At 33.9% G+C, this 11,248-nt stretch overlaps 1 protein-coding gene across 2 annotated transcripts; it reads left to right on the plus strand.

Annotated features, from left to right (window-relative positions):
- Positions 1 to 308: 308 nt before the first annotated feature.
- On the plus strand, positions 309 to 9,477 carry LOC126725820 ((6-4)DNA photolyase). 2 transcript variants are annotated; one of them, XM_050430790.1, is made up of 14 exons: positions 310 to 835; positions 1,702 to 1,773; positions 1,877 to 1,957; positions 2,093 to 2,272; positions 2,342 to 2,413; positions 3,774 to 3,860; positions 4,013 to 4,111; positions 4,194 to 4,277; positions 5,297 to 5,383; positions 5,534 to 5,605; positions 5,695 to 5,808; positions 6,373 to 6,460; positions 6,549 to 6,644; positions 9,058 to 9,477. In XM_050430790.1, the coding sequence occupies exons 1-14, from the start codon at positions 527 to 529 to the stop codon at positions 9,246 to 9,248; spliced, it is 1,632 nt and encodes a 543-aa protein (XP_050286747.1). In that variant the 5' UTR covers positions 310 to 526; the 3' UTR covers positions 9,249 to 9,477. The 2 variants fall into 2 exon arrangements, with proteins under 2 accessions (XP_050286748.1, XP_050286747.1); XM_050430791.1 differs by lacking the exon at positions 3,774 to 3,860 and having other exon boundaries at positions 309 to 835.
- The last annotated feature ends 1,771 nt before the right edge of the window (positions 9,478 to 11,248 follow it).

The raw sequence follows: 11,248 nt of genomic DNA on the forward strand, positions 1-11,248 counted from the left end.
TCACGCCAAAATCTGAAAAAAAAAATTGACAGTTGAAAGAAATAATAAAGAAAGTTAAAAAAATATATATTTTAATAAAAATAGAAGTTTGGGATGTGGAAGTATTGTAAAATAATATGGTATAAATGATAAAATGGTTTTTAGAATGATAAAATAGAGTAGCATTGCAATTTTTCAATGCTAATGCTCTGATATGCTATGATTGGAGTGTGATTCTAGTAACGGCGTCGTTTTCTAGTCACCTCGCCACAAGAAGTACTGAAGAAAGGAGCCTAACGTCTCGCATTTTTAAACCAACTACGTGGCGCCTTATATACCACTTCCCTCCCAAGCTCCGACCATCTTTGATTCTCAAAAATAAATAAATAAAGGTTCCAACCATTTTTACCCTTTACCATCTCTCCGCAAGCAACAACCCAAATCCCCATTCCCCCGTTCATTTCCAAAACGCACACCAAAAAAAAACACCGTTTATAACATAATACAGGCGTCGAAACACAAAAAAACCGTTTCAAACCCAAATTCGATGGCATCCGGGTCGGGCTCGGTTTCTCTGATGTGGTTCCGGAAGGGCCTGAGGATACACGACAACCCGGCGCTCGAGCGCGCCGCCCAGTCCACCAAATTCCTGTACCCTGTATTCATAATCGACCCGCATTACATGGAGCCAGATCCCAACGCGTTCTCTCCCGGGTCGACACGGGCTGGGCTGAACCGGATCCGGTTCCTGCTCCAGAGCCTTGCGGATCTTGACTTGAATCTCAGGAAGCTCGGGTCCAGGTTGTTGGTGTTGAAGGGAGAGCCCAGCCAGGTTCTCTTTCGTTGCCTCAAGGAGGTAACTCTCTCTCTCTCTCTCTCGCGGCAGTTATATTATATATAAGTTACTTTCTTTGTTTGTGGTTAACGGCCATTATAACGGTCTTAACTGTAGCAATTAATTTTGCTTAAATATATCAGTGTGTGGCAAAATTTTATTATTTAATAATAGTTATTTAAATTAGCACTGTTTTAAAACTATTTGGAAATTTCGCCTTTTTTTCTACATATAATTCTAGTGTTGAAATGGTGTCTTTCAAATTCACTTAAAATTCAATCAAGTTAGTTGAAGTCGTGTTTAGAAAAAAAATATTTTTTTATTCTATTAAAAAAAAAAAAAGTTAGATCCTCAAATAAGTTTAAAACAGTGTTAATTTAAATAATTAGTATTAAAAAGATTTCATTTTGCAAATTTTTTCTCTCTCAAAATGTTCAATTAGACCAAAATTAATATTAATCGCTAACATCATAATCCTTAAAAATAAATAAATTAATAAATTCTGCAAACATGTGCAGCTAAAATGCTAAATTCTCTTCTCGTTTAAGTCAATAAAATTGTATCTTAAACTTTGATCGAAGCTTTGGCAATTCTAAATTTATCAAGAAAAATTAAAGAAAGAAAGAAAGAAAATAGATGGCAATGAGTGTTGAATTCTTCGGAACTTGGTGTTGGAATTCACAATGTTTCCAACCACACTTTATGGATCACAAAAAACTCAATCGTTATTCGTTAATGCGGGTCAAGAAAGGAATATCTCATACATGTCAGGTTCTGTCTTTTTTTTTTTTTTTTTTCCCGAAGATAGGATTCAAACCATAGCAAGCTGGTTGAGACCTGATGAAAATTAGTTTGGTTCTCCTTATTTATGTTTCTTGTTATTGCAGTGGGATGTCAAGAAGCTTTGCTTTGAATATGACACAGAGCCATACTATCAAGCTTTAGATATTAAAGTTAAGGTATTTTTTTTTTTTTACAAGTCAGGAAACATTAAAGTAGACATCTTTTGATAACCAAGTTCCAATTTTTAGAGATAATCGTCAGTGACTGGTATATAAACAGGACTATGCATCTATTGCTGGAATTGAGGTTTTCTCTCCTGTGAGTCATACACTCTTCAATCCCGCTGATATTATACAAAAGGTGAGTTCAAACTTTGGATTTTCAATTTTCAATTGCATTTGAGCTTTGAAGTATTTATGCCTATGTTAGTTCCTTTAGTGAATCTCTCCCTTTGTATTAATTGCTTGTCACTTCAATGACTAATATTTGGAAAAGAACGGGGGAAGGCCACCTTTGAGCTATCAATCATTTGTGAAGCTTGCTGGGCAACCCTCATGGGCGTCATCCCCGCTTTCAGTCACAATTTCTTCACTTCCTCCTGTTGGGGATGTTGGAGGATGTGAGATTTCAGAAGTTCCTACAATCAAAGAACTTGGCTATGGAGACATTGAACAGGTTTGGAACAAATATAATTTTATAAAGTGGTTTTTCTTAGAATTCTTTGTAAGAAGAAGTTCCATGCAGGACGAGTTTTCTCCTTTCAGAGGTGGTGAATCTGAAGCCTTGAAGAGGTTGAAAGAATCAATTAACAACAAGGTGCTCATAGTCAATTTTGCTTTGTAATTGTACTTAATAACTAATAAACTACTACTTGTCTCAAAGCTTAAACTGTTAAGAAATCGTAAATTTAATTATTTAACCATCATTCTACCCATCCACCTCACATGTGGACCCTGACTCCCCCTTAGTAGGTGAATCCCAACACGTAGGATAGAGTGAATTTAATTATTTAAGCATTATTAACAGCTACCCTAATGTTTGGGCCTAGCCTCTCCCTTAATAAGTGAAGTTCAATATGTGAGATTTTAAAATTTTTTAATGGAAGGTGGAGTGGAGAAGATATTTGAACTTTGATATCATGATAAATTACCACTTTTTCATGCTTAAACTTCTAGGAAATTGTAAATTTAATCATTTAACCGTTACTCCAATAATAACAAAGGAAAATGATTCCTGCTTTCCTACTAAGAATTTATTTATTTGTCAGGAATATCTAAACTAATATCTCTTTTAAATGCTTGTGGTCCTTTATCCTCTTGCTTAATGTTCTGTTTATTTACTTTTGTACAAGATTTGATCTATAGATCATTGGTCACATGCATTGAGTCACTCTGCTGCTGTCTGAGTTGTGTCCATTTCAGAAATAAAATCTGTGTACGTAACTATGTATACTGACATTGCAACTTTGCTTATTTAATATATTGAATTTATTTCTCTGAGGTTCCTAGACTTATCAATATATCATTTTGAATATGAAGAATTTTCAAGCTACTAGTGGTGGAATGCAGTAAATAAGCTTTGGCATGGGATTAACTTTTTACTGATACAATAGATCTTGTTCCTCATAGAATTAATAGAAGAAATTTCACTCTAATATATCTAAAGCACGTCCACTTAACCAACCATTTACCTCATTTTACCTTGTTATTCTACTTTGATGATTTCATGAATTTAGGTGCTGTGAGATCCATAGTTGAATTTACGCCTACTTCAAGGCACTTTTCACTTTTGAATTTTTGGAAGCTAATTAAATTTTTTTGAATTGATATAAAGATTTTCATGAGGCAGATTGTCTGGTTGAATGTATCTTGAAGTTTGTTTACAAACAAACAACCTTGAATTTAGTTTGTGTGGGTCTGCTCTATTGTGTTTCACTCGTGTTATTACATTCTTATGGCTACCCAAATGAAAATAAAATTGGCAGTGTTATACTTCCCTATGTTGATTTAATTTGGATTATTTGAATCCATTGTTTGTTGCTGTTAAGAATGTGCAAACTGATTTCGTGGAATGCCTAATTTCTTACATGATCTGAATTGTAATCAACATTGTCCCCATTTTCTATTGAGTAGCATGCCCTGGTGCTATTTGTCACTCTTTCTTTCAATTATGTTAGGAGTGGGTGGCGGCCTTCGAGAAGCCTAAGGGTGACCCGTCTGCTTTTTTGAAACCAGCAACAACTACTCTATCACCTTACCTGAAAGTGGGTTTTGAACAGGAAGAGCTACATTTTTTAACATTTTCTATTGTTGTTGTTTAGACTTAATTTGCTGACCTTGAAAATTTTGAAGAAACATTATATTTACACTTGTGTTTCTTTTAATGCTCTCATCCCATTTTTTATCTCTTTGGCAGTTTGGATGTCTCTCTTCCAGGTACTTCTACCAATGTCTTCAAGATGTATATAGGAATGTTAAAAGACATACATCACCTCCGGTTTCTCTTGTTGGACAGGTCATCCCACTTCTAGCAGTTATTGTTTTTGGTATTCCTGATCCAAATTCAGAAAACTGATATTTACTGTTGTCCTGTGTAGTTGTTATGGCGAGACTTTTTCTACACTGTAGCTTTTGGCACTCCCAATTTTGATCAGATGACGGGTAACAGAATATGTAAGCAGGTAACTACAAATGATCAGTCATTACAAGTGTGCCTCAGATAAGTTCGATCTACTTTCTATTTCCTTTGTAGAATATCTTAGTTGCATTTACCTTCAATAGATTACATCCAGTAAACCAGTCCTGACACCCAAACAGAAAAGGTGAGAAAATACACCCCCCCCCCCCCCAACTCCCCCGCAAAAAAAAAAAAAAAAAAAACCCAAAAAAAGGACAAAGAAAATACTTATCTGCCATGGTGAACACTTTGTAATTGTAACATAGTAAATACATGCTCCCTTATTTATGTATCAAGATAGAAGGCATTATACATATAGAAGGATCAAATCATAAACCCTTGTTATGATTTTTCTTGTAATTGCATTTCCATTGTATGAAATTTGTTTCCAATATTGGAGGTGTTTGTTGCGTATGTCTGAGAGTACACTTGAATTACTGGATAAGCTATTTTCTAGTTCCGAATCTGTTTCCTAGGTAATGGGTTACACTTAGGGGAACATTGGAGAAGAATTCATATCTTATATAGAGATAACATCAACATGGCTTCCTTGTATATAAATCCATTCTACTCAGGTTTGGATTAATATATATTATAGTTACTTCCTCTTATAGATTTGAATCCAGCTTCTGTTGCATTACATTTTTCCATTGCTTATGAGCAAGTTGCAAGTCTAAGTCAGCCAGTTTCAGTCTGGCTTCAAAGAGAATCTGAGTCCATTACCTCTCTAAATAAAAAGAAAATGTATTATTACCTTTATTTAATAGATATAGATATAATTTTTTTCAAGAGTCTATAAATTTTTTGCGTATATGTTGTCAACTTTCACTAAATGTTTTAGGGAGGCAATTCTTATTATGCCAGTAGAAGTGGTAACTTGAAGCTTGCTCATAGATCTAATATACTGGATGAGTAGCATGAGTTGATATTAGCTCAAGTTATTCGTAAGTTTGCTTGCAACTTTATATGCACACATGTGTGCGGGTATTTTTTTAGATTAATGTAGATGACATCTTGGTGCAGATACCTTGGAATGACAATAATGAATTGCTGGTGGCTTGGAGAGACGCTAGGACAGGGTACCCTTGGATTGATGCTGTCATGACTCAGGTTAAGTCCGTGGTATCTCTTTCTGCATAGAAATATTTATATCAATCTAGATGCTGCATTCCTGTCCAACTGAGCCATTCGCCTTCTTTTATTTTTATATCATCATATTTAGGTAGTGTAGTTGAAATCCTTACATATTTGTTATTGTAGCTCCACAAGTGGGGTTGGATGCATCATCTAGCACGACATTCCGTTGCATGTTTTTTGACTCGTGGTGATCTGGTAACATGACTTTGATACTCCTAGCAAATTAGTTTTCCTGCATTTTTTCTTTTTGTAATTTTCCTGACATTAATTGATTTTGCCGGTAGTTTGTCCATTGGGAAAAAGGACGTGATGTTTTTGAAAGGCTTCTAATTGATTCAGATTGGGCAATCAACAATGGGAACTGGCTATGGCTTTCTTGTTCATCGTTTTTTTACCAGGTATGAAGCATATATGTTTTCTGCCATCTGCAAGTTTTCATATTGGTGTCTCCTATTATCTGGAAATGACTAGCATCTCAGCTTCAATCCATAAATAGAATCTTTATAATTATAACTAGATGAGTGCTTCATGTTTGCAGTGCAAGTCAACTGCAAAATGGACCTATTATTATGTGGCTATCAGGCTATCAATGCCAGAAAACATTATGATTGGTTTCGATAATTGGATCATCTTTTCTGGCTTTACATGGCTTCATGTGAATGTTTTTAAGTGAATTATAATAAGCAGTATAATTATATGGTTCAAAATTTATGTTTATTTCATTCATTGAACATTTTGAAGGCCAGTGTAGTTTATGACTTAATCTTGTATTTCATTAGTAGTGTGCATAACTAGCTTTCTTAGATCTCGTTTATGGATCAGGCTTGTATTTTATTACTGGTGTGCATAAGCAGGTTGCTTGGAGATATCCGAGTTCTTGAATTTAGTACTTTGAATTTTCGAATTTATAAGCAATTGAATTGAGTGACCCTGATCTGAAGGTTTTTTTACATGTTGACCAGTACAACCGTATCTACTCCCCGATCTCATTTGGGAAGAAGTATGACCCCAATGGTGACTATATCAAGCATTTTCTGCCCATACTGAAAGGTATGTTAAGGTTCCTCTCACTTCCATCCTTTGATTTTGGCCAGTTGTATTCTCTCTTTAACTTTTCCAATCAAACATCAATGGCCAGATATGCCAAAGGAGTACATTTATGAGCCATGGACAGCTCCTCTAAGTGTTCAGACGAAAGCAAAGTGCATAATTGGAAAAGATTATCCAAAGCCAGGTCAGTTCTGTTACTGTGATTGTTTTAGTTGTTCACACTGCCTTTCAATTAGTGCTCACACAATAGGTCACATATGTTCTTCAATTCTGTAAAATGCAGTTTGTAAAATCCTGCCTTTTTCTCTTGATCTAATCAAAGTATGTGTTAGAATTTGAGATTTTTTATTTTGATGGTCTTCAGCCTTTGGGGGTATACAATTAAGAATTTCTCTTAGCAGATGGTATGGATAATTTCCTGAATATTTTGTCAGATCTGACTTGAGAGATTGGGCACTTTTCATTGGGTCGTTGGACTTTCCTATCAACCCCTAAGAATAATTTCCGCTTCTTAAGTTGGAGGTGGTCCTTGGCATGCCATTTAAATTTATATTCATAAAGATTATGGAACTTTGGGTTGGCTTGGAAAGGGTGTTTAACATAATGAAGATGATAGATTCCCCTGGAAATTGTTTGACTGGATCAATTCTTGCTTCAATTCTCCTAGATTTGGGAGTTCGCATGGCTCAATTGCACTGTGAATCCTTAACTTTTCTTTATCTTGAGGAAACTTTTCTGCTTGTATGAGAAAATTCCTAGGGGCTCAACAATAAGGCATGATCCCAAGTGCACTTTGCAAAAATTAATGGACCTATTGTTGGCATATGACCAGTTACTATTTGTACTGGTGGATAAGATGCAGTGATATCTATTTCATGTGCTTTGCAAATTATTGGGAACTATAGAGGTTTGGAAGCAAACAACTCCGGTGTTTATTTCTGGTTTGTCGTGGAGACTCAGAGATTTTAGAAAACTAAGTTATCGTGTTTGCTCTTGACTGAAATGGAAGCATTGCCTTGATCAAATAATCTCTTACATTCAGAGTTCAACTAGCAGAGATGCCTTCCATGTGAGAATTACTTAAAAGGGTTTCTCTTGTGCAAGTATATCTTTATGCATCCAAAGAGAGTTTGGAAAAAAGCTAAGAGGCTTTTGAAAAACCTTTTTTGGGGTTACTTAGATGAAATTAAGTGTTTAAGTGACTTGAATTGCAGTTTGTGAAAGGAGGAGGACAACTAGGTTTAAGAAGACACGGTGATTGAAATACGACTTTATAAGGCATATATAGGTTTTCCTATGATGAGTAGTCTGTTTTGTAGGCAATATTACTGTTCTGGTGAGGGAGCAAACTTTGGGCCGTAGACATTCTTGCCTTGTGTTGGTCTTGGAGAAGATGGCCATAAGTAACAAAGGTAGCAAGTATCACTTAAAATGGTTTGATAACTTGCCCCGCATGGGGATTTCTTGTTTGCTGTACAGGATGTGGTTTTTACATGACGTTGGCTTCTCTAAGATGACTAGGTGGTATTAGTTATTAATGTGGTTAGGTGGGCCGCCAGTGGTGAGTTCTTAGAAGGTGCTGAGAACTCAAGAGTAACCATGCCTTTGAGATCATGTTTTTGTAACAAAGTGTAAGAGTGATCATCAATTGTTTCTCTAATATTATGTGAAAGGTCCTTGAAATTGTGCTATGGCCCCAAGTGTGGAGTTGGTAAACAGGTTACTTGACAAAGTTAGGTAGGATGGACTGCTTGGTTTTCCAGGAAATATTTATCTTTGATCCCCTCAGTCAGGAAGGTTGTTTTTGTTGCTTTCATGTATCCTAGAAAGGAATTGGCGATGTTTCCTAATGGCAGGTGGCAGCATGGAAGAGGTGGTATTTAGCATTCTATTTGATATCAGATCCTTATTTCCTGGAAGTGTCTTATTGATGAATCAGCATTTCATGGAAGTCTTTGTGAGTGTGGCATACTTTGTAAGGCTGTGGGTCGAAAAATCTGGAATTGTGTTATGGTAGTTATAATTTTTTTCTTTTTTGAACGTCTAAGAAATAAGAGAGCTTGCGTAGTTCTTTTTTAAGCATCCTCATATGGAGTGTTTTGCCATTCTTGTTGTGGTAAGTTTTCTTTGGAATAAAATTACTTACAGTACTACTTTGTCGATCATTTTGTCTTCCTTACACAAAAGAGAGAGGGGTTGTCTATGTTTCCACTGTAGTTCATAGCTCTATTTTTAACCTTCTTTCAACAAGGACAATGGTCAGCAATCATACATACTAAATCCTTTAATAAGTGAGCTCCCCAACACCACCCCCCCCCCCCCCCCAAAAAAAAAAAAAAGACATTTACTTTTTGTTTGTAGAGAAGCCTTAAATTTTCTCTAAATATGATTATTAAAATAATTTTTATTTAATCCTGATTAGTTCACTTTTTGCTTTTACAAATCACTTACCGGTTGCATCAGGGATAAGTCAAAGATAAAGAAGAGTTGAAGTGCAAGCATTAGCAACTTAAATTTAATATTCTCATTTAACTCCACTAATTTTGTGGATTTACTATATGCTTGCTTATTTTCTGTTTCTCATTTTTTTGGTTTAGTGGTTCCTCATGATTCTGCAAGCAAAGAAAGCAGAAGGAAGATGGCCGAAGCATATTCATTGAACCAAAAATTGAATGGTAAAGTGAGTGAAGAAGATCTGAAAAAATTAAGGAGAAAATTGGAGGAAGATTCAGAAGATACAAAACAGGAAGTTAAAACTAAAAGGATGAGACAAAAATTGATTTGCTAAGTGCAAAATTTCTTCTGATTTTGTTGTCTAGTGCCTATGTTGTATTTTAACAATCAAAGGGATGGGATGGCTGACAACCATCTATTTCTTAACTTAAACAAGGGACATACTAATTTAGGCATGATTGTTCTGTTGATAAAATGGTAGAGCTTGTTCTCACTCGTTTTTTTATTTTAGATGTTCTTCATAAGAACTGGCTTTGTAAATATTTATTGACTGCCTTCCTCTATTACTTTTTTTTTTTCTTCTTTTCTTTTCTTTTTAAGCAAAAATTAGAAAGTTTATTCATAAACTCTTACACTCCAAAGGAATTAATTAAGATGCAAACTTGCAATTAAGGCTCATCGTAATTTTTTTTTTTTAAATTAAAAAAAAAACAAGATATAAATTATACTCTAACCTAATCTAAGTGTATATGTGTGTGAAGTTTCCTCCTGGAGATTTGAAACCCGACCCTTACCCCCCACAACCTAGAAGCACTTATACTTGTGAAGTGACTATTATAACAAGAGTGTGCAATGGTAGGCTCATCGTAATTACTTCTAAATTCATTTATGATTAATTTTGTACTAAACATTGCAATAATTTCTCTTTTGATGTACAAAATCAAAGAGTATGTTATAATATCATATTTCATTATGTTGGGAAACCCAGTTTTGATAATATTTATAATTGAAAATGTTCACTTCATGGCTATTATAAATATTTAAAAATAAATAAGTATAAGAAAATAAATTGGAATGCTATTGATCTTCTAGTCGCCATTAGCATGCTTAAAATATTCTTTAAACATCCAGATGTATGGACCAAGTGGCCTCTTTAATTTTTAGGTTTTTGGGAGACTGGTTTTCAATTTGGAAAATGCTAAAATTAAGACAAATTTTATTACAAAAATGTTTACAAATTAATATGACAATGAATGTAAATAGTGGATTTCAATAATATAATATATAAATATTTTAATTTTCTTTTTTATAATTAGTCACGCATCAGTTTATAAGACATTTTGTACTAAAATTTGTAATATTTTTAACATTACCTTTCAATTTAAATTTTAAGGATCCAAATATGATATATTAAAAAAATTCATATACTATAATATATTATTATATATTTAAAAATTCAAAATGCCAGGGGGCCATGGCCCCTGGCCCATACGTGGTTCCATCTACGAGGGAGAGAAGAGATATTACTTATATTGTGTTTGAGAGTCAAAATACAAAAACCAAAGAGAATCCCATTTTACCATCTAATCCAAAACATGATGAACAGACAATCCTAATGATAATTCGAGAATATGATATAAAATTAGTACTTTAGATATTGTATTAAAGTGGAGTATTGAGTTTTTTTTTTTTTTTTTTTTAATACACACATTCAAACCGACACGCCAACTCTAAGGCAGTTAGAGTCGTGGAGCTGGTTATAAACAAACGCACGATTGAGTTTGGAGATTGTCAACATCAAGGATTGATGAGTTGCATACAAAGAAACGAACAAAAGCAACAGAGTAGAAGCTTTTGTTCCAAACCTACACAGATATTTTTTTTTTTTTAAGAAACTACCTACACAGATATTAATCATGCTCAAGCAAATTTCTTTTTAATCCTTCAAATTTTAGTATTGGATATAATTTGGCAACAAATTTAGTAACAGCCAGAAGCTACAACTTCGGTTAATATCTTTTTTATTGGCTGTAAATTTTGATTAATCAACTATTATATTACATGTTTTTTTTCTTAATTTCTATGTACTTGTAAAAATTTTAGAAGATCAAATATCAAAAATTATATTATTAATCAAATGTTTAAATTCAAGTTTTTATAGTATAAAATAATTTGTAAAAAATAAATTTGTGAATCATGTGTTAAAAATATTTTTAAAAAATTTATAATTTTATAATTAGATTTTTAAAATACATAATTATATTATTTGTGTGTGAACAAATTTATAGTCAAACTTGGTACAAGTACAAGCTCATCAGTTATCTTGCCTAACTT

Source organism: Quercus robur, chromosome 5, assembly GCF_932294415.1.
Source record: "Quercus robur chromosome 5, dhQueRobu3.1, whole genome shotgun sequence".
Classification (NCBI taxonomy): Eukaryota; Viridiplantae; Streptophyta; class Magnoliopsida; order Fagales; family Fagaceae; genus Quercus; species Quercus robur.